This window comes from Phalacrocorax carbo, chromosome 4, assembly GCF_963921805.1.
Source record: "Phalacrocorax carbo chromosome 4, bPhaCar2.1, whole genome shotgun sequence".
In the NCBI taxonomy this organism is placed as follows: domain Eukaryota; kingdom Metazoa; phylum Chordata; class Aves; order Suliformes; family Phalacrocoracidae; genus Phalacrocorax; species Phalacrocorax carbo.
The window spans coordinates 47,812,698-47,836,257 of NC_087516.1; the positions used below are offsets into that span (position 1 = coordinate 47,812,698).

General features: G+C 39.4%; 2 protein-coding genes across 3 annotated transcripts; one reads left to right on the forward strand and one right to left on the reverse strand.

Moving 5' to 3' along the window:
- Nucleotides 1-17: 17 nt before the first annotated feature.
- On the forward strand, nt 18-10,904 carry CTSO (cathepsin O). 2 transcript variants are annotated; one of them, XM_064449819.1, is made up of 8 exons: nt 18-430; nt 1,405-1,510; nt 2,362-2,495; nt 3,727-3,894; nt 5,408-5,529; nt 6,525-6,718; nt 7,145-7,237; nt 8,985-10,904. In XM_064449819.1, exons 1-8 carry the CDS (start codon nt 134-136, stop codon nt 9,017-9,019), a joined length of 1,149 nt encoding a protein of 382 aa, XP_064305889.1. In that variant the 5' UTR covers nt 18-133; the 3' UTR covers nt 9,020-10,904. The 2 variants fall into 2 exon arrangements, with proteins under 2 accessions (XP_064305889.1, XP_064305890.1); XM_064449820.1 differs by having other exon boundaries at nt 6,525-6,688.
- TDO2 (tryptophan 2,3-dioxygenase) lies at nt 10,813-22,928 on the reverse strand. Its single transcript, XM_009504903.2, has 12 exons — nt 22,820-22,928; nt 22,345-22,450; nt 21,128-21,218; nt 20,605-20,675; nt 18,729-18,856; nt 16,887-17,073; nt 15,502-15,609; nt 14,419-14,530; nt 14,240-14,297; nt 13,640-13,719; nt 12,976-13,066; nt 10,813-11,772 (listed from the first exon to the last, which is right to left on the reverse strand). The coding sequence occupies exons 1-12, from the start codon at nt 22,846-22,848 to the stop codon at nt 11,619-11,621; spliced, it is 1,215 nt and encodes a 404-aa protein (XP_009503198.1). The 5' UTR covers nt 22,849-22,928; the 3' UTR covers nt 10,813-11,618.
- Nucleotides 22,929-23,560: the final 632 nt, after the last annotated feature.

Below are 23,560 nucleotides of genomic sequence, written 5' to 3' on the forward strand. Positions count from 1 at the left end.
CGTGCCCGCCTGACCCTAGGCCCGCCGGAGGGGGACGCGGAGGGCTGCCTCCTGGTAGAGGCTGGAAAGCAGGGAGGCTTCAGCGCCCTCTTCCCCACGAAAACAAGCCCCGTGGGGTTGGGTGTGCGCCCCTATGCGCCACCCCGCTATGACATGGCGGCCAGGGGAGGGGCGGCGGCGGAGGCGCGGGGGGACCCGCCAGAGGACGGGCCCCGCTGCCCGGCGCGGCATGGTGCGGCCCGGCACTCGCCCCGGACGGTCGATGGGGGTGCTGGTGCTTCTCTGCTGCCTGCTGCGGGCGGGCAGCGCCGCCCTCGTGGGGCCTGCGGGCACCCGGCTTGGGGCGGAGGGCGGCGGCGGTCCGGGCCGCCGGCCGTGGGACGGAGGCGGCCGGCAGAAAGAAGAGGCGGCGGCGGCGGCGGCTCTCCGGGTAGGTGTCCCTGCCCGCACTTACACTGGCGACCCGCGCTACACAGCGGGCCTGCTGCCGCCGCGCTGGCTGCGGGCTCCGCCGGAGGAGGGCTGACGGCGCGCCGCTCTGCCGCTGCTAGCCGGGCGGCCGGCGGGCGAGAGGTGGAGGAAGGTGGGCCGGCGGAGCTTTTCAGCCCCGGAGTACCGAGGCCCGCTCCGGCATCCTTCGCTGGTGTGCTTTCCCCCACCCTGCCTGCTCGGCTTCCCCTCAGTTTGCAGGGGTTGGGGTGTCGCGGCTTTTCTCCCCTTCCCCGTTTCTGACGCCAGGTGTCAGCCTCGGCCCGGGGAGGCTCCGACCCGCGCGGCGAGGCGGGCGTGGCCGCGCCGTACCTCAGGTCTCGGCAGCTCCCGGGGGAATGGGGCGGCCGGGCCGGACGGGGCCCCTGCTTTCCGCCGGCGGCATTAAGTTTTTTATACTTCACGTTGAACTGCGTCAGTAGAAGGAGTTGGGTGTCAGATTGTCTTGCTTTTCGTCGGTCAAAAACATGTTTTTCATAGATCTACAACTCCTGATAATTCAAAGGGTAGGGATTTCAATGTATTTAAACCCTTATACTGTTCTTTTGCTTTATAAAGACATAAAGCGAGACAGGGTTAACTCTTATCTGAAGACATTTTTAGATATCTCTGATCCACAAGGTTTGTTGTGCTGTCAAAGGGCATCTGTTGAGTTTGACACAATTTGTTCTCAGCTTGCCTGTTTTGTCTGTCTCATATCAGTTTTTTACCCTCTATGCACTTAACAAATGGAGTTGAAATTAGTCTAATGGCTTTCATATTGGTTTGATAGGAATCCACGATGAATCTGAGGTGAACAGCTGTCTTGTTATCTAAGTTTATGTTTGCTGTTGCTAACCTTTTCTTTTCCTGCTCTTACAGTTTTGTCACTACTGCTAGCTTAATAATGTCCACAATATATTTTTTTTCCTTCAGGAAAGTGCTAAAAGAATTATATTACTGAATTCATCATCAAAAGATAATATGACTGCTTTCTATGGAATAAATCAGTTTTCTCACCTGTTCCCTGAAGAGTTCAAAGGTACATTTCCTGGCTGCTGCTAATGCCTTTTCTGTTACTTTTCTTATTCTTTCCCAGAACCTTGTGTCTTTCACATTTACAGATTCTTCCTGTGCTGATAGTCAGCTAGTTTACCATGTCTGGTACCAAACTGTAAGTACTTCTGAAGGATACAGCAATCCTCTTCACGTTTCTCTAGTCTTGCAAAGTTGAATTGCCCAGAGCCTGCATATGAATTAGTATACAGACTGTTCCTTCTTTCCTTCTTTCTTCTCACTGGGCCTTCTTCAGTTGCAACAGCTGTAAAATTGGAAAATACACAAAGTTCTCAAGTAGTCTTAAGTTCCTATTCCCTACCCCAAAACAAAATTGACTACAATCCAAACGATGCTTGGAGGTCCACAGCTGCAAATGACAGCTATGACTTTCAGGAGCAATATGACACACTTAATTTTTTTAACTAAGAAAATTTGCCTCATACCTAATCTAATCTTCCCTTCTGGCAGTTCAAATCTGCTGTTAAATGTTCTGTTCGTTGGGGGATTTCACACCTCTTTTAATTTTTTAAAACGTTGTGAAAATTTTCAAACAAAACTTGTTTTATGGAGTGGTTATTGATCACCTTTAGTAAATCCACATTACCTACATGGAGTATTTCTGTTGTGTCTAGAACTGTAGGAATATTTACATTCATTCTGGTGTATATTGATAATTTTAAAATACATGAACTTTCTGTGGATTTGAGAATGAGATGTAATCTCATGATAGTAACTACAGAACAAAGTTGTTACATTTGTGGCTTCTAGTAAAACAATTGTTTGTGGTTTTTTTTTAAGTTAGTAGATTTATAGATGTTTGTATTCTGTGTTTAGCTATTTACTTAAGAAGCATACCTCACAAACTTCCCAGATATGTAAAAGTGCCAAAGGGAAAAGAAAAACCTTTGCCAAAGAAGTTTGACTGGAGGGACAAGAAAGTCATTGCAGAAGTGAGAAATCAGCAAACAGTAAGTCCTGGTGCTTTCCTTTCCTGGTTCTCAAGCGCTGCTCAGGGACAGTTGCAGCAGGTACGTCGTAGAGCACAGTGAAGGTTTTGGAAGGGACCAGCATTGCCTCGAGGCTCCTTGGAGCGCTGGCACAAGTATGGCCGTTGAACAGAGCCACATGGCATTTCATGCAAAGTGGACTTAGACTCAAAAGCGTGACATGTAGAAGTTGTGCATTTAGACATTGTGCCATTGTAAACAGTGTGTAATACATTTTTGATCTAATTAATTAAATCTGCATATATTTTGCACCATATATATTTTGCACCATGTATATTTTGTATTTTTCTGAAGAGACGGAGGTACGTTCAGTATCTGACCTCATCCCTCCATTTCACCTGGGTGGGTATAGATTCTTTGCTGTTGTTTTCCCTCATGATTGAATGCCCTTGGCTGTTCAACACCCATGTCTTTACCATGAAACACTTCAGGATGCATTCATGATAGGAAGATAACCAGACCCGACATGATTACAGTTTATCCCAAAGTTATTAGGGTCTCTGGTAAGAAACAAATAAGCTGTTAAATCTCCAATGTCTTTCCTTTCTGTGTTTCACATAGAGTAACCTGGACCTTGCCTTGGAATAAATTTTGCTTCCTATTTTAAATGCCACAGTTTAAAGAGCCTAGAACTGCAGTGCAGATTTTTTTCTAAGATTTTTTCTATTTCTAAGATTTTTTTCTATTATGTTTGATTTCAGTTTACTGTTTCTTAAACTGTAATCTAATATATATCTATAAAATTCTTCAGACTAGAAAGTTGTAGAGTATCTCCTGAACTGCATCCTTCTGAAAAACTTACTAAGTAATGTGATTAAAAAACAATTTCACCCTGAGCCCCAATCCTTCCTTAGATACATATCTCACAGTAAAAAGCATCCTCAGCACTATCTTAAAGAGTAAAAATGAATCGGGAAGGAACCCTTAAAACAAGACAACCACAATGCAGGAATCCTTAAAATAAGACATCCATAATGCATTCCTAGCTTTCAGAGAGCAGTACAGGGGAAAAACCAGTTCAGTGTTTTAAATGGCTGATTAGATTTCTTTATTATTGTCTTAAAATGAAATTCAAGGATGAAGTAGTAAGTGAAGGGCATTAGAAGACCCTTTTGACTTTTTTCTTTTCATATCAGGCTTCAAAAACAAAGCTGACTTTTTCTTTCTCCCATTTCCCCTCTCCTTGTACCAGTGTGGAGGCTGCTGGGCTTTCAGCATTGTGGGTGGTATAGAGTCTGCCTATGCAATTAAAGGAAATAACCTGGAGGAACTCAGCGTACAGCAGGTTATTGACTGTTCATACAATAATTACGGCTGCAGCGGGGGATCCACTGTTAGTGCTTTGAGCTGGCTGAACCAGGTTTGAAACTTTTCATAAACCTAGGACCTTTCCTTAGCTTTCATATTATCATTCTTTTTTACTGGGAAATGTGATGGGGAAGGTGGAGCTCATTGGACTTTTTTTTTTCCGTATGTGTGTATGTGTGTGTGTATATGCATATACATATGTGTGTGTATATATGTATGCATATTTATTTAGTCTAGAATCGAGAGTTTATTGAAGCAGAATTGAAACTTGATTGGAATTTTATAGTCTATATATATTCTTGTGAATGTAGCAAATCAACCCACAAGGGCTAAAATACTGTTTCTTGAAAGCTACAGTATTTCCACTTAAATCAGTTATAACTGCAGGCATACAGTACCCATGTAGAAGGAGCCATTTATCCGTGTGTCATTTTGTGAATTTGAGTCTCCAGTTTCGGCACCAGCATCTGGAGGAGAGGAGGAATGCTGATATTTTCTGCTGTCAAATTTCTGTGGTTTCTGTTGCAAACACTAAAATGCAGGAGTGTGGAGAACCTCAGGATAGAATTGACTGTGATCACCTTTGTTTAACTTGCAACCCAAAACAACTAAAAGGCAGACATAGTTTCAAAAAGAAATTCTACTTCTGTCGTAGCTAACGCATTTTCATTCATGAAAAATGCAAAATGTGTGTTAATAGTATATAAGCAGAAACATTTTAATATCTTTGAAATAAAGTGTTTTCTAGCACAACAGATCAAGTTATAGGAATGTAAAAAGAATCTCTTATTTTTTTGAAGTTTTAAAAAAGTGCGGATTGTGTTTTTTAAGGGTAATTCTACCCCTAAAGATTCATATAACCCCAGCTAATGAGAGTCTAGAAAACTTGTTTAAGTTTGCATTTCAAGAAAGACAGAGGATATTCATCTGGATTCCTCTGAAGCAAAATTCCCTCTTGCTTGGCAGCAGAGAGACTACAGATGCATTAGACTGGAGAAGACAATTGTCATAAACATGCTGTATTGCAGAAGACAAGAAAAGTACAAAAGGTTGATGCAATACTTTTGTAGCTGGACTTCAAAAACTGGTAGCCGGTATAATACATTATATACTGGCATGAGGATTTGATTCTAATAGCAGAACTGGACTTAATTTCTATATTTTACAGAACTGTTCTTGGGATATTGATGTTCTTGAACTGTCCCAAGGAGAGGATAATTTTGCGTGGTGATGTGATTTGAAGAGAATGAATGGTCATTCATTAAATGAGTGCGTAGTCTCCATCTTGAAACTGATGAGATTCCTCATGAGGCTAGTTTAAACCAGAGATACCTCTTAAATTTTGTTCATTATTTACATACTTCTGAATCCCTTCTGAAGCTTTCTCTGCCAACAGGGGAACTAGAGATAGGAAATATCTTATTTCCCAACATGACATTCTTAGTTCCAATCTCACCATGAACATACTGAATTGTGAGTTCTGTGGCCGTTTTCAATGTCTGTTTTGATTTGCATGGTGTTAAGAGTTAGATGCATTAAATGCTTATTCACTTATCTTCTTGCAGACAAAAGTAAAACTTGTGAGAGATTCAGAATATGCTTTTAAAGCCCAGACAGGACTGTGCCATTACTTTCGTAGCTCAGATTTTGGAGTTTCAATAACAGGATTTGCTGCATATGACTTCAGGTAGCTACTATTGATTCTTTTTATTTGCTTTACTTTTCCTTCTGTGTTCACTAACTGTGGAGTAAGCTCGAGCCAATAGTGCATCGACCAGCCAAAGTTTACCAGGTTGATTGCATCAGTTCTGTAGCTCGGTACTACATTAATACGTAACATTTTTGAGGGTTATGGCTTGCCACAATGAGTCCACTCAACCCTACCGTCACTAAGCTTGTTCGAATTAGAAAGCTTAAGTCAGTGTCTTGTAATTAGGTCTTTTCGGTTGGCTGTGTTTAAACTGAGTCAGTTACTGTTTTAAACGTATCCTAAGTGAACATTACATTGCTTAAGTATCAGAAATGGTAAATCCTACCAATAATAATTGGAATTTGTTGAAAAATTTACAAAGTATTTAGTTACCTCAGTATTGACCCATTTACATAACCACCCGCACCCTCCTCCAGTCCATGACTTAGCAAACAGTGTTGTCAACTGAATTTTGTAAAGGCAACTGGTAGTTTTTTAGGTTTCTGTACCAAGAAAGTTCGTTTCTACTTTTCATCAGTACAGTGCAGCTGCATACTGAACTTCAAGACAATAAATACAGTTTTGACTAGGAGTTGAATTACTGCCAGACAGAATTAACTAGAATCAATTATAGCTTTGCCCGTCTGTATTTGCCAAATTTAGTTATTGCACATACCATGCAGCAATCTATAAAAGGTACATAGCACTCACCATTGGCCACTGACTTGACCCAGAAACTTGCTTCTTTTTACTAGCATCGTATCTTTGGATCTGCACCTTTCCCATAGTCCGTGTGCCCTATATTTGTATTATTGCGTTGTAGTATATGAAATACAGATTTATTGATGTATGTTATGTGGTGTGTAGAGCTCATAGGAAACAGCTAGATTATTTTATTTTTAAATTGTACTTAACAAGTAGATTACCACCTCTCACATCACTTTAGTGTGCTAACTTAAGTCACTCGGCATTATCACTCACTTCTTTCACAGCGGTCAGGAAGAAGAAATGATGCGGATGCTTGTTAACCGGGGCCCTTTGGCAGTAACAGTAGATGCAGTTAGCTGGCAGGATTATCTTGGTGGGATCATACAGTACCACTGCTCCAGCGGAAGAGCAAATCACGCTGTTCTAATCACTGGTTTTGACAGAACAGGTGTGTTTCCATCAACTGAACTTCAACCCAGTAGGTTTTATGTTTTTTTCTCCTACTTACAACTTGCCTCCCGTGGGGCAGGTGACTGAAATCCAGAATTGGGTGTTCTCTTGCGAGCCATTTGGTTTGGTGTCACATCCGTTCTGGAAGCGCAGTCTGTTCCCAGGAGGAATACTACTCTTGTCTGTGCCTCTTCAGTTCTGTGGGACTTCATGTCCTTGTAAAGTCACAAGCACGGCAACACATGTCTTTATGTCAGCAGAGAGTATATCTAGTCTCTTCAACAATGGACTATTGGCTCTGTCCTCTGCGAACAGAAGTAGGTTTCACAGTACTATATCATCAAACCATCATAAACCATGAGATACTAAACCAGTAATTAATTCTGTAGGGTGTCAGGTTTTTATGCTTCCCACATCTCATGTTGTCTCTTAATTACAAAAATGTCTCTTCCAGGTAGTATCCCTTACTGGATTGTACAGAACTCTTGGGGGTCTACATGGGGAATAGATGGCTACGTTCGTGTTAAGATAGGCGGCAATGTCTGTGGTAAGTCTGACACAAAATAATTAAAGTGATAAAGGCCACATGCTGGGATGTGTCTTTCCAGGTGAGTAAAGCAAGATAATGGGATCCTCAGAGAGGAAGTAGAAATCATTGCTATGTTTTAAAAGAGATTAGATGAGTCCAGGTGGAAAGATAAATAAAGTGGTTGCTAGTTCAACCATGCCATATAGTTGAATGATTGAAAAACACCATGCAAAGGTAAAGGTATATAAGGCATAACAAATAAAGTGCTGTTGTACCTTACCATGTAGAGGTAATGGCATTGTAAAGTATACAGTCGTGTACCATGGTTCTAGGTTAGTGCCATCACTATACTCGGTGTAGGTAAAACAGCTGCTGTCCTTGTCTGGTGGAGGCAGTTATCTCTGGGCTCAGTTTGGCAAACGGATATGGAATGTGGATCTGCCTGTGCTTGGGAATTGGGTACGCTGCTTGTGGCTTTTCTGGTAGGATAGAGGTATATACTTCTATTGCTAGCTCCATCTCCTGCCCTCTTACCATTTGCAGGAGATTTTTCTTGGTGTTTGAGGGGGTTCTGTAGTGTTAAATACCCAGATTCCTCCGAGTTGTTCAATATGGAGGTAAGGCAGGTGCAGCTCCTGTTCACCAGCAAAGATTGCTGAGCCAAATTGCTGGGACTGGACTACTAGATACTGAGTCTTGTGTGTCCATTGAATTTTTGTCTGTTAGATTAACACTGTAGGTCTTCTGTTGGTTCTTCCTTCCATGTGTGTTTCACAGGAGCTCTAACACTCATTGTAAAAGGTGCTAGATGTAAATCACCTGCAAATAAGAATAGATAATATTCAATTTGCCTGCACCCCGTAAAGATCAGGGCAATGTGTCCTGTTGTAGCTTTTCCATGTTCACAGAATCACAGAATCACAGGTTGGAAGGGACCTCAGGGATCATCTAGTCTTGTTCTTATAGTTGTTGTGTAAACAAACTATTTGGAAAGAGAAATTTAGCAGTAGTGGTAAGTACAGCAAGTCGGTTGTAGAAGTGGCCAGGAAGAACAGCTGTGTTATTTTCAAAATCCATTCTCTGAAAAAGCGGGATCTTTCTCATTTTCTTCAGTGTGTCACACAAGAACAATCCAGCAAAAGCCAGTAGTTTTTTGTTTGCCCTACAGATGTTTTCTTCTGATTTAGAGGTGCTCTGACACCACTTTTGAGGGTGTAAGAGCCGTCATCCTTTGATACCTTCACAGGCTGTTGTCAGACTTTGCTTTTAGTGCTGGAAGGAGTGCAACAATGCAAAAAGAACTGAGCATGAACAAAAGCCTAGTTTGCTCTGTGTTTGTGTGCGTACGATTGTTCAAAAACGTGTCTTTTAATGGGATTTGTGATCTCTAGTCTCTTGGTGAGCTTTCAAAGCTACATAGATTGTTTATCTGTTGCTAATGAATATGTTTAAAAGGGAATGCAATATCAAGGTTTAGATTGCTTTTCGGCACCCCAATTGGACCAATGCTGAAGCCTCAAAAAGGATCTAAAGTTTCAAACATAAAAGCAGAGGAGGGAGGAGTGTAGAGCACAGCTAGAACTCGTGTCAGGCAATGAAGAAATAAAAGGGTTGCAGCTGACTCCCTTCCCGTCCAACCCCAGCAGCTCACCTACTGTCACGCATGGAGCAGAGGGCATTATATGAAAGGGAATTCTGGGAACTTATTTCTAGCAAGTCTCCACTTCCAGTATTTATTTTTAAAAATGTTTTGTTTCATTTGTAGGTATAGCAGACACAGTTTCATCAGTATTTGTTTGACACTTACTGGCCAAGGACCACAACTATCATTTGGATAATAGTTTGGCACACACTTTATGTGAAGATTTACTTCAAAGCAACATTTCCTGAAATAAGAAATGACTGAGGGCAATTCCTGCTTTTAGGCAGTACAGGAATGGGTTGTCTGGAATTTTTTTAAGTGGTTTTATTTGGAATGTGTGTTGCCTATCAGATCTCTCGTTGAAGAAGAAGACTTGGAATCAACTGCTGAGTATGCAAAAAGAAGTTACAAAGATGGACTGAAGCTGTGAATGTGAACTCTATGCAGGTGTCGAATACTACTCCATTAAAAAATCTTCCAAGGAAAGAAGTGATGAAAAATTGTAAGGAATTTGGATCAGATATTCAATAGTATGACAGAATATAATCTAAATGCTTTGATTGTCAGAAGAACCATGATTAGGTCTGCTTTTATTGGGCAGGGTAGAAGGGCAGTTGGAAGAAAATATTCTCTCTTTTTGCTTTGATACCTGTCTTGGCTTTTCTAGCACCTCTGACAGACACACATATTTTGTCTTCCTCCTTTTGTGAAATCCTACTGTTTCTCCACGGCTAGAATAATAGAAGAGGCAAATGGAGAGTCAAAGTTGTTTCCTGAGAACCTGCTGTCTCTGAAGTGCTGCAGTCCTTCAGTTTCGGTCTTCAGACCTTTATTGCATAAATACAACATCAGAGCATTTCAGAGCAGTGAGTGTGTTTTGGAAAGAGCCTGGAATATCAGTCTTCTGGAATAATTTGTTAGGTGGATAGAAGAGTAAGAAGTAACTGTATTTAGACAAACAGAGACAGTTCTAGTGGTTTAACATCCTGTGTCCTGGCAGGATGTATGTGTTTGCAAATCAGCCTTTCTGTGCTTTGAGAGCTGTGTCAGTCCCAGGCCTTCTTCTCTACTTCACAACTGACAGTGAAGCCAGTTGCAAACAAACTTATTAGAGAAAAAATTGTGAGGGTGGGGTTTGTTAATATATATGTATTCTACGTTTAGAAAGTCAGTGATTACAGAATGCTCCTAATATAGCCGATGTTAAATTTCCCTACATTAATTGAATTCATAGGTGGGACTTGCTGTGAATCAAAAGGTGGTTCCAGCTTTGCCGACCTATAAAACTGCACTTGCAGGCAAACCTGACTGGAATTCACAACCAACCAGGCCATTCTGAAATGCTCTGAATCTTGCATCGCGAATGCTTTAGCTGTTATCTTTTATGAAGCACTACCATGAAAAGTAGTGAAGCAGTTCTGTAATTTTTGCACTCAATTACTGTACCATGTTAATAGAGCAGTGTGTTATTATCTTTTTATGACAAGTGCAATCATAATTGTCTATTGTAAGTACTGTCATTTTAGTCCTAAGTGTTAATATTTCAAATGAAAGGGAGACCAAGTACTGCATTTCACTCTTTTAGGTTCTGCTACTTACTGAATTTACTGGCTGAAAACTTGAGATTAACAGAAGGGGAAGTCTTCTGTAGCCTTGTGGCCTTCTGTAGTATGGCCTTCCCTTAGCAGTTTGCAAAAACCAAGCAGCGCACTTTCATAACTGGAAAAACAATAGCCAGAGTTTCTAACTGGCATTGATAAGGGGAATGTTGATACTGCTGTAACACACACAGTCATTCCACCGGTGTTTTTGAGGTGGTACTACCAGTACCTAAAGCGCTAAGATACGGAGCAACTCAGCAGAACTTAGGGCCTACAGCGTATGTGTATTTCCAAGGGAAGCGCTTAAAAAGACAAGAGTCCATCTAATGAGAAGACAACACAGCTCTGTCAATATTCTACAGCTAAATTTGCATTACTTTTATTACATATCAATTTTATCTTTATTTCAGTGATATTTTGAATAAAAACCACTTTAAATGCCTGTCATAGTGTTGCTTGAACTTTATGCTTGCTTTAGAAGAAGTCTTAAAGAAGAGCTTTAATACTGCTTTATTTGAAATGCAAAGTAAGTACTTATCTGCTATTCTTAATGGTAAGTATTTCTACTGAAGGGGTTTACATTCATGTGTAACAACCCATAGGTCATAACAGTATTCCTGATGTATGTAAAAGTTCAAGAGGCTTGGGTGTCTATAGATTCAGGACTTAATTTTTCTCTTATATCTAGCTTTTGAAACTCTTAACCCAATTTTCCTTTTGAATTTCCACTAGAGCTCAGAAGCGTACAAAGGTGATGAGACTAATTACATCCTCAGCTAGAAAATTTAGATTTCTAGCAGCTGTTAGCCAAACGAACAAATACAAAAATATGTACAAATAAGGCATGATCATGACAATTCTGTATAATTTGCTCCCTCTCTCTAGGTGTAGGTTTTAAGAAGCCAACTAAGAGTTAAATTGGTCATTGAGTTGAATTGGGGTATCGTTTTAATATAGGCTACCTCGATACAGATTGGTTTTCCTACCAACAATTAAATTTCTTCCATAAATCGATCACACTATTCACATAGCTGTTGTACATAAATACATATTTACACACCCACACTGTGTGAGAACAGCTGTTATATTTGAGGGGTAGCACCACTTGAGGTGAAAGTCCTGATGTTCTTTACAGCAGCCAGACTACAAAGGCAGGCTAGTCGGAGTCGTCGCTGCTAAAATAGGAGCTGTCGCAGTATTCTGCCGTATAAAGGAATTTGTGAATGGTTGGGTTCATCTTTGGTATCCAGTGTCTTGGCACTAGAAATGTTGAAAGATTGAACAAATCCACAAACACCTTGTATCTGTCACTGAAAAAGACAATCGGGAACAATTAATGCTGCTATATTAGCACAGAAGGCCATAATTTCAAAACCCTTGGGAATCATTCCATCTCTTTATTTAATAAGGTTTTCTGCACTAACCCTCCTTCTGAATATTCCAGAGTAAGAATCCGATCCTAACTGTTTCTAGGGCATAGCAGATTAGATCTAAAAAGGAAATACAGTTGCTATAGTCACATCTTCCTTCTGAAAATGCAGAGTATGTAGTCCATAGTCTCCAGACATCCATTCTCATGGTAGATATGAACTAGAATTTCTCTAGGAAGAATGTTAACCTGAGGTTAAGGAAGATTGAGGCAGCTTGCTGAAAGACAGTGAACCTTTAATCTTCGAATTCAGTCTAACCATCTGCTTTCTGTTCCACCCTCCTTTGCGATGGCTGTGATGGGAATCGCCCGCAGCCGCACGTGACACCTGCCACCTACGTACGGTTTCTCTTTGATGACAAACCTGAAGGGAGGTCCTCTTAGAAGAAGGCATTTTAAATATCCTTATGCTTTTTTGACACACCGTGGTTCAGGACTGTCAGGACATAGTTGCAGCTAAAAAGCTCGAATTGTCTAACTAGCTGAATCCTCAAATTTGGTGTAAAAAAAGTCCTACGCAGTCAGAGAGTTCTGTGCTCAGGCCCTGGCCATCCCTTTTAAATTCCTTTTCAGCAGAAGGAAACATGTTTCTGATTGTTGCTTGCACAGTTTGGGAGTATTAATTACTATCGCCTTTAAGAATATATTGAATCCCAAGTGGAAGCACCTTAGGTTATACAATTAGAGGTCATACTAAGGAGGAAAGAAGTCGTCACCAGCTGCACCGTAGGCAGGACTCTCTTCCAGCCCATATCACCTCATTAACTTGGGCTAGCTTGCATGCAAACTAAACAACGCAAGATTAATATTGCTGTTACAGTAATGCCCAGGTGCCTTGGCTAAGCATTATAAATGCTAGTTTCCATGAGTGATCAAAAGGAGTTCTTTTTGCCCCAAAAGGCTTGGAATTTAAATGTCAACCTGATAAGTAAATGTTCAACAGCCAGGAGGAAATGCTAGGGTCTCAAAGAGAAATGGCAGCCCTCTGGCGTCCAGTGAGCACCCGAATGAAATCTGCCTCCTGGCAGTACAGTGTCTATGAACTGCATCATTGCAGGCAACGGGGGAAACGCGTTATTCTTACCTCACTGTGGAGCGCAAATACTGGTAGCCTGACGAGCCCCCGGTGCCAGCCTTGCTGCCAATCATTCTGTGCACCATGCAGACGTGGTTATCTAAGTAACACAAATGAGGATGTGGCATATGTGCAGTGTTAAGATGTAACCAAAGAGTGAAATATTAAAGGTCATAACAGAGATCTTTACAGAGATACAGAACTACTAGGTCCTCAGCAATGCAGGAGTTAATTATGCCACTCATCAGTCAATTAATATAAAATTATTGCTAATACAGAATGAGTACACTGATCATCATACATTGTTATGCTCTGTTAATACAGAACTAATACATTCATTTATGGATGCCTGGATAGGGAAGGAGCAGAGGGAATGTTTGCGTATGAAGAGCTGGCAGACATTGGAAAATATATACCAGTCCCTTAAATAAAATTGTTACCCTAACTTAAAGCATGTCACAGAAGTGATAGCTATACCTATGTATCTAATGATCACAGAAGCAGCTGCTCATCTTTCCTCTTGGCCGAAGTACAGACAAAAAAAATGTCATTCCTAAAGGATGAACTCGGAAGCTCACTTCTAAAACTCTGGGTGTAACTTGTCTAACACGGTGAAACAGAACAGTTTGCTGCCATCTAGAAGGGGGAATGTCAGTCAGAAAGTGAAACTCACATCTCCATTTGGTCATGAGCACGTCGATATCCATCAGGGAGGTAAGAAGCTGAAATGGTACCTGAAAACGAGGCTCCTCCCTTGGAAAGTGAAAGAGAAGACAGTGAGACCTCTTATGATATGCAGTATTTTCTGAAGTATCGCTTCACCAATGCGTAAGAGTAACAATGTGTATTTTTCCTAAACTGGCATTGAAATGTCAGCAGATATTCTAACAAATGCTTCTGCCACATAAGTCTCGATCTGCGCCTTTCCCCTCATACTTGGAAAAATATTCTAAATCTTTCTAGGACACTTTGTAGAACAGTTTGAACAAGGCATTTGCTAGTTTTAATCTGAGAAGCAGCACCTGGTCAGACACGAAGCAGCTGCCTGGGGAGGCTGTGTAATCTCCATCCTTGAAGATATTCAAAACTCAACTGGACCCAGCCATGAGCAGCCCAATCTGACCTTCAAGTTGGATCTAATCTGGGTTTTCATGGAGGGTTGACTAGATTACTTTCCAAGGCCTGCTCCAACCTAAACAAACCTCTGCTTCTGTCCTTAACCTTCACCTCCCCTCCTGCCAGTAAGCATTAAAGATATACCTTCTAACATTACCTGTAGAAGTAGATCATTAAGGCACCCTTCAGTGCTTTATAAGACAGTCGTCTTTCTCCTGCAAAATACAAGTGTCCTTAGTTTGTTACTGATTGTCCTGCAAATTTAATGCTACTATGTGATTATACATATGTATAAAAAATAAAAAATGCATATTGACATATATTAATACAATCTACCTTTACTAAGCAGGTGTTCATGGCGTTTTTCATCAAATAACGAAAGTAATACCTCTTTCTGTTTCTGGAATTCAGATAATAAGTCATCTTTTTCTTCTGATTCTGGTTTGGCCTTTGATATTTAAAACAAAAACAGGTTTTAGAATTCAATAGGGAAAATTAAGCCCTTGAATGACCCATGATGTAACTTCTCTTTTCATCATAAATACCCTGTAAGTTTACATCTTGAAAGTAAGAACTGTATTTTCAAACAAGGTAGATGAGTCACTGAGTCACTGTCCTTTAAAAAATGCAATTACCACAAAATATACAATTAAATAGCTGTCAACATAATTCAGATGAATGAATGTTCAAACAAACTGGCAGCTCATCAGTTTTCTTTAGGTCTAGAGGCCTTAAAACCACTTAATCTTCATTTCTTTGAAGTCTCAATATTTTACTATTTTTTTCAAGGCAAAAGGAAGACATCCTTGCACAGCTATGGGTAAGAAAATTGTAAATTAAAAAAATTTAGGTAAGTTAGAAAGTTGTGAACAGATATTCTCAGGAAATTGATTAATTCTTATGTTATGGTGTTTTTTACATTAAAAATATCCTTAAAGCTACAGGTATTAACAATATTCAGTGTTTTTCTTGTGTTTATTTGCCAGTGTAATTCAGGTGATCAAACATCAGCAAATTGCCACATAATGTTAAATAGAAATGGGCCATTTATAGCGACACTCTGTACTCACAGCTCACGGGCCCAAACTTTGTAGAGTTTTACTCTGAACTGTAGACGCAATTGCTGACCTAAAGGTGCAGTTGTACTTTTAGTAAAATCAATTTCAACCCTTCCACTGATACTATCCCTTTCCTTTTGCAATCAAAATCATCCATGTATCATATTTTAAACCATCTTAGATGTCTTATTCAGATTTTCTGGAAAAGTTCGCAAATTTTTCTGCTTCTTGCAGACCAAAGCTGCTGAAGGTTAAATGAAGTGAGCGAAAAACTGTGATTGGGCCAAAAGTCAGATTTATGTCAAGATGTCATTTCGCCAGCTGTTGTTGCTTATAGCTAGATCAAGAGTACGTCATATACCTGCACCAAGGCAAATTCCTCTTCTAGACCTTTTAAAACATTCACTTCAAATTGTCCCCAGAAATCAAATCCTTCTGCGTCAAGCCCTGGAGTTCTTTCCAGCCATGCCTTTAATTATAAAAACAAGAATAATAATAGTAATAGTAGTAGTAGTAATCATAATAATAACACGTTCAAACGTTAATAACTCAAGCACATTACCCTAGAATTACAAGTTATAGCAATATAAATTGTACTGCTACAGTTGTTCTTGTTTAATATCCCATAGAGATGCTTATTGCTGGAGTAAGCATGTCCACATAGAAGATTTATAACTGCATAATAGTGCTGTGCAAACACACCGACAGGTTCCAAGTTAAATGACCAGTGTTGGAAGAAAAAAACTGTCTCATTCTAAGAGTATCTTTAAAACCAATGCCCTTGTAGATACAGGAAAACAATCTGATTCCACATATATAGGATAATCGTAAAGATAAATCTCAGAAGGAAGATACAGAACCATCTACTTGTACAGTCAATTTTTATCCTGTCAGACAGGCTGAATGCTCATCAAGCAGTCTGTCATTAGCTTACACCAAAATATGTGATAATACAAGACACAAGTCTACTTGGCAGTTAGCAAAGCTTTCTCTTTGATTTCCTTTTAACAATGGGAATGAAATTGGGGGGGGGGGGGGAAGTAAGAATATTTATGGTCAAACTCCCCTTAGAGATCACTTAATTTAGCTCCTCATCTGAAAGATACAAGAGCACAAAGTCTGAACACTGGTATATTCTGTATCAGGTGTCATTAGACAAACAGATAGCGCTAATAAGAGTGGATGCTTTTACTGAGGTTTATACTGCATTATTCTTTAGAAAGTTATGTTAATTTTGGTTGTGAAAATGACAAGGGAGTTAAAGAAATTACTGTAAGTCATTCATAACTTTGAGACAAAGTCATTAAATCAAGGTAAATGGTAATGAAGCATGTGTTAAACATCTTTTCTCCTTTCCATTTTGGGTTGTCGTTTTTCCCTTTTTTTAACCTCTCCAATAGCCATCACTAACAGTGAAAATACTTCTAAAGATTTCTTCTAAAAAAGGTTTATTGTCATGAAAAGCAACGTGAATGAAACAGTACGTTTATATTCTCAGCTCATACTTCCATGATGCAATTTACTAGTTTAACAGTCAGACTTTTCAGACAAGAGGAAATGCTGTGAAAAATCACTTGGTTTACTAATGACTAACTCTCTTTCATACAAAATTTGGTAAGAATCCAAAACACCACTGACTGGGAAATTGCCGGCGTGCAAGGAAGAAGAATTTGTCACTGACACCAGTGAAGGACATTCATGGGAGATGGGGGAAAATGAAGCAAGGTCTTAGACAGGCATTGTTACCTCCACAAGTTGCAGCAGTGTTGGTTCTTGCTCTGATTTAAGCAGCAGTTCATAATCCTGTCCCTTGAAGTTGTCACGATAATGCCTTCTGTTATAGGGAACTCTCAGACTCTGGGGAACACCAATCTTGTTCTCTAGCAAGCGAAACTGCAGGCTTTGAAAACCTGAGGCTGGGCTTAGGTAGTATCTTTGGGAACAGACATAAAGAAGATACAAAAACACACAATATTATCTTACAACATGATATTATGGGGTTCTCTGGTTCTCAACAAAATAAAAAACATACGTATTTCACATTTGAAGAATATCAAATAAATATCTGAGCATTTTTTATATGACTGCAATTAGAAAAGAAAAAAACAAGCTATACTACAATGTATGTATAACATATTCTAATTGTCTAGCTATATATTGTTTGTGCATGCACAGATATATGCACACACTTGTTTGTACTGTGTTTTAAAATAGCACCTTTGCATGTGTGATGTGCAGGAGGAAATGCTAGTGAATATCGTTTCCTTTCCAGGCAGAATAAGCAGCTTTACCCCAATAACTATTACAAAAATTTCCACGTCATTAAAGTGCCAATGAATGCATTTTAAATATGCTTGTTATACAAAATAGTTGCTATGTAAACAATAGAATAATGTTCAGAAAAATATTTAGTGGGTTTCTTCTGAGAGATTCATTAATGGGATTCTTTCAGAGTTAAATCGTATGACCATGCTAAAAAAATATGGTTAATAAAAGTAATCTGAAATCCCACATAGCTATATCATTGTAAGGCACTGTGAACTGCAAATATAAGATTCGGCAGAAACAGGTCATTGATCTGACCTCACGTTTGCTTATCAAATGACAGTATGTTGTTGAAAAGCCAAAGCAAGAATGAATCAAACCAGATGATTAGCCCATGGATTTCCCCTGCTTTAGTGTAATGCTAGATGATACAGATGTTTCAAACTTCTAAGAGAAGCACAATTGTAGTCCTGTACTTTTTAGTTAGGGGACATTAAAAGACAGAAAGGAGAGGGTACTAAAACAGTGCAGAAGTGGGCAGGGTGCTGGACGGCCCTGAGGTCACGAGTCAGACGGGTCAGCGGCCCAAGCAGAACAAGAACAGGAAGGCAGACAGGGGATGAGGCTGTTGCACGTGTGCAGTGGAAAGACCTAGCAGAAGTGAGGGAAGAGATAGAAATGCCATGGAGGAAGTGAGGCAAGCCAAGGGATCCCAAAGAAGGCAGAGGAGCTACCAACCACAGGCCCAGCAATACACCGGGCAGTGACTGGGAAGCGGAAGTTACTGGGGAGAAAGAAGAGACAGCAATGCTTCCTTCAGCCACTGGAAGCCCCCAGCACTGCACACACACCCACTGAAAACATGAAGCAAGGAAACAGTATGCAAACCAAGGCAGCTGAAATATCTGTTTGATAATTTACAGAGAGTGCATTTCTCTCACCCAAGCACTTCTGTGATTTGCCACGGAATATGGCTGGAGCTGCACAGTGGTAAGTTTCAAGTAAACTGTTGGCAGAACCGTGAGTTATTTCTATTGTTTCTATTGTTTTAACTTTTTACTCTGAAACCATTCAGCAGCACCACACATAAACATCAACACCTAACTTGTACTTCTTCGCAGAGCGTGCTGGACTCACACTCTGCTCAACTTCTTAACTCACCCTTGCACTCTAACAATGTGGTTGCCTCTCTAAGGTATGATCTCACCTTGCTGAATGATGCATGTACTACAAGCAGCCAGGGCATATGCAAAATTCACAGTCAGTTCTAAGAATGGGAATTACCAGCTTGTGGATTACCGTAGAGGTATAGTAAGTATTTACCTGAAATCGAAGAAATCCAATGCAGTCATAGTTTCCAAAACTGAGAACTGTTCCACAAGTAATTTCAGAATCATTGAAATTCTGTTCATTCGAGTAATAACTTTCAGCATGTTCCTCTCATCTCTTACCTGTAGGAAAAATAAAGAGCTCAGCCAGACAGAATGGTGTTCTCTTTATATCCTACCTATTTATTTCAGGTCTTTTCACTGCTGTACATCACTATAGTTCCCAAGTCCTTTCCACATGAAATCCATAGCAGCAGACTCTCCTATTGAATAGAGAGCCCTGTTTTTAACTGAAAGCTGAAACTATTATTTTCAAAGATTGAAATCTGTTTTTCTCTGACTGATGATACATTACAGCTAGGCCAAATTTATAAGATTTTTTTTTCTTTTCTACATTTTTGACTGAAACAGAAGTCACTTCAAGAAATTAAATTCTAGACCAGAATAATTTATATCATGATCATTTCCAATTATTACAATATGATTTCAATGATACATGGTATAATATGATAATTATATTATGCTTTCTATTACAATCACTTCTATAATCATTTCTATTATTGTGAAGGAACAACTCATAAGGCAGGTGTGGAAAGTTGAAAAGCAGAAAAATCTGAGGGGTACATCAGGAGAGCACATCTAAAAAGATGCTCCTCAGAGACGTGCATTAGCAAGCAGAGAAAAACAGAGAAGACTGCAGCTGGTGGGAAATAGAAAATATTAAATGGAAAACACAGACGCTCCCTTCTGGCTAAGTTGAACACTTGGCCTGCGGAGGAGTCTGCTAGAATTCCTATTAGTTTCAATGGCATTGAACTTCTCTCTAAGACCTGGGCATGCAACCAGATAATATCAAACTACAGAAATGAAAGATGAATACCATTTCCTTATTTGCCTGGCTGTGTAGTTAACCTTAACATTGACATTTCAAATTCTGATTATAAGTAGTTTCATTTTTTTCAAAAAAAAAAAAAAAAGAAAAATTATTCTGCCTAAGAACTGGTTTTGATCAGTTATAATTTAATATAATGTTCGACTAAAAAGCCAACAAAATTATGAATGTGGAGGACAACAGAGAACATTTTCATTGGACATTATGATAAAAAGGTTCTGTCTTTCAGTCTGGTCTGGTTTCAAATTTTCTTTCTATATACATGCTCATTATTCAAGGTCCTTCTCAAATTACATGCCATCAGCCTTTTTCTGGGGATGTAACATCAGGTCACGAGTTTTCCTTTGTTATCTATTATTACAAGGTATGATTAGCTTTGGACAAATGTTCAGAGATTTTCAAACTATTCCTGTTGCATTTGTAATTTTCAGAAATTCTCATACAATTGTACACTGTGATTTTGATTATTGCTTTTCTGCTGGATTTAGTAATACACAACTATGGAAAAGAGTTTTCCTTTTGTATAGCAGATACTGGACGGAAGGATATAGTAGGTAGACTTCAAAAGACTGAACAAAGGCAAAAGTGGCTTTTCAACACAAAAACACCTCTGAGCCCTCTGGTTCTGTTTTGTCTCTGAGCATGCCTTTTCTGCAGTAGAATATTCCCAAGTTAGGTTTCTGCAGTTATCCAGCACTAGTAGGAGAGTATGAGAGCCTTTTGGCCAATTAAATTGGTCTTGGAGAGTGATCTATGCAAAAGGCAGACTTCAGGAGGAAATAAGAGTTTGCAGATCAAATGTCTGTTCTATCAGAATATACGAGCCACTCAGCCGAATTTCACTGGGCTTTTTTTTTATGCTGTTTTTAAAAAAGAGCACATGTTGCTTTAGTAAACCCAAATATATCAGACTGGAAGGCAGACGGCAAGAGAAAGAGAGGGCTCCATTTTCCCAGAATTAATATTTACTTTTACTTACATGGCCATTTTGAAAGATGGCCCGCACAGAGTCCATTTCCCACAGAATCTGCTTAAACCAAAGCTCATAAGCTACAAGAAAGGCATTGTTAGCATTAATTTCAACATTACTTTGTTTTTTCTTCATAGCATTGAAGAAGTAAAACTCTCATATTTTGATTTGAGTAGCCTACATTTATGCTGCGGTGTATAAAAAGATGTTGATATTCAAACAAATTACCTGATACAGCGTATAGTATGCTGTCCTTTACCTAAACTGTTACATGAAATAATCTAGTGTCAAGAGTGTTACAGATTTTTTAAAGCATGTTTTACACATCAGATATTTGATGTACAGAACGTTCATTACAAAAAGGAGAAAGAGAAAATCTAGATCTGATACTCCAGTAAAAGCTAACCCCAGAGCTGCTTACAACCTTTAGGTCATCTACATGTTTCCTGTCAGTAACAGGAAAATACCATCAGGCCAGTGCCTGCAAAACATATGCCAGTCAACCACCACTGAACTCCTCCCAGCCACTTACCTTGATGCGTCACAATGAAAAGATGTTCATCATGGATTTTGTTTCCTTTCTTCTCACTCTGAAGTTCTTGAGCATTCAGTATTTTGTTCAGCTTAAAAATAAAGATAAGACTATTCTGTAAAGCTCTCAGTTCTGCTATTAGCCTTGGTAGTCCTACTTGTAGAGCTAATATTTAAGGATAATATTAAAAAAAATTATAGGCCTCATATTGCCAGTTATATGAGAAGTTAGGCTAAATAGTCCCAGGTGTCACTTTTACTTTGTAATGTAAAAAAAAATCTTGCCTAAAATGGAATGTTTAGGTACCTCAATCAAGAAAGTCTGAAAAATTATTTTAAGGGTATTTTTAATTATGTAAAAAAAGAGAAAACAAAATATCCAGCATGTTTTCCAGATCTTACATCTATACTGTCATGTTCCATGGAAATGGAGCTCCTATAGTAAAATTCTGTGTACTCATGCAATAACATCTGCACAAGAGCTGTGATTTGATGCTGTACTATTTATTTCAGCTCTGGCATTACTAATAATTTTACTGAATCAAATTAACAATCATAGTGTTAAAAGAAATATTAGCAAGATTCCATATAGTATGTCAACAAATCAATCTTCTGTTCACAAGCACGGAGTAATTCCACTCACTTCAGTTTATGCTGTCACCAAAGGAAAAAAGTCTGGATTCTTTTATTACTTATGGCATTTCATTTTTACTTATTTCTTAATTACTTCTAGTTATAGCAGTTTTTTGTTTGGGTATTTTTTTGTGTCCCCCCTGCCCAGTCATCATCCAACACCCTAGATTTCTGCAATATATTTTTCCAGCCAAATATTCCGGGCTTTCATTCAATAGTTCGGGATAGTTGCACGTGGCCTCCTGACATGGAGAAATTGCCAAGTGGTGATTGTCCAACCAAAGAAAGCCGTTTGTAGTGCACCAATTCACAGTTTAGGTTTACCGATAAAAATAATTCCCTACCAAAATCCCCGGAAGATCCAGCTTCCTTGCAGTTTGAGAAGCTAGCCCAGAGTCCACCCGCACCATCCCAGTTGAGAGAGGCACCTGCGCCTGTGACTACATGTGAAAAGCTCGGGCAGACGAAGGGCACTTTGACACCTGTCATAGTGACTGGCTGACTGCTGGGAGAAGCATCAGTCACAGGTCCCAGCTCAAGTCTTATAAGCAACCCAGGCAGTAAACATGAAATCCTTAAACTTACTTGTAGGTAGTCTCCATAGACAAGTCCACCTTTGCTGGCTTTATTTATCCCTTCTTGTGATTTGTCATCTTTTTCATCTTCCAAAGATAGCTTGTTAAAATTATATCTAAGAAAATTAAGTAAATATATAAACTATTTAATTAAAGAACTATGAATATACCTACTTTTTAACAAACAGATGCATCTACAAATCCAACAATGCTTTGTTTTGAGAAACCAAACCACTAAAGTAGGCTTTTGAGAAAAACAGTACACCTGAAATACCTCCTGTCGCAGTAACGCCTGGTAGCATTATATCTAGTTCATCAAATAAGTGCTCGATCAAGTCCTTGTACAATCTCTTTTCCTTTAGCAATAGCTACAGCTATCTATTTGTTAAGAATCATTAATTCCCCTCTGAGCTTTTATACCTTACATTTTCATTATATCATTTGAACTGACATTATGAAGCAAAACACAGGGACGAGGGACTCACAGGTTCCCTGCGAAGGGACATCCGCTCATGATTCCAGGATCCAAACTCGCTGAGCTGTGCACCAGGGAATGTACTCCGTTAGTGTTCCCAAATCCGCTGCAGCCACCTTATATGTAACCTTATCTCACCACCTAGGCCAACCCCCAAATTCTCCTCCTTAGTCCTCAGCCCATCCCCGCTATTCAATAATTACAGAAACTATCGCGGCACAAAGGTCAATAAGTTCATGCGTTGTTGGCTCTCCAGTTTGGGGGTTGGTTTTTTTTCAATCAGTCAAAACAGGAATGGCTGGTGTACCTGCTTTGTCCTATGGCACATGCTTTTTGTGTTTTTTACCGCAAGGTTTCTGCCCATTGCTTCTTTGGAGACGAAGACTGGTGTAAGTCAATGAGAGGTCTGTGGGTGAGAAAAAGGCAATATTTAATAAATTCAGCAATTGTTAAAGTAGGTTTTTAACTTGCAGCCCTTGTATCAAAACTTTTAAGTTTAAAAAATAAAGCCTATGGAAAAGGAAAGGGGAGTAGAAGGGAAGGAGAACGTATTTCTATGGCAGACTGAATAATGCTTGTAAGAGATTTGAAGTAATACACATACTTTCAAAAAATACACACATATGAAGTAAAAGAACCAAAAATAATCATGTACATCTCATGCTATTTTTCCAGAGCTTTAATTCATGACAATTTCTTAATTTTATTTCCTCACGCAAAAGTTTCACTCTCGTTTATTGACAAATGTTAC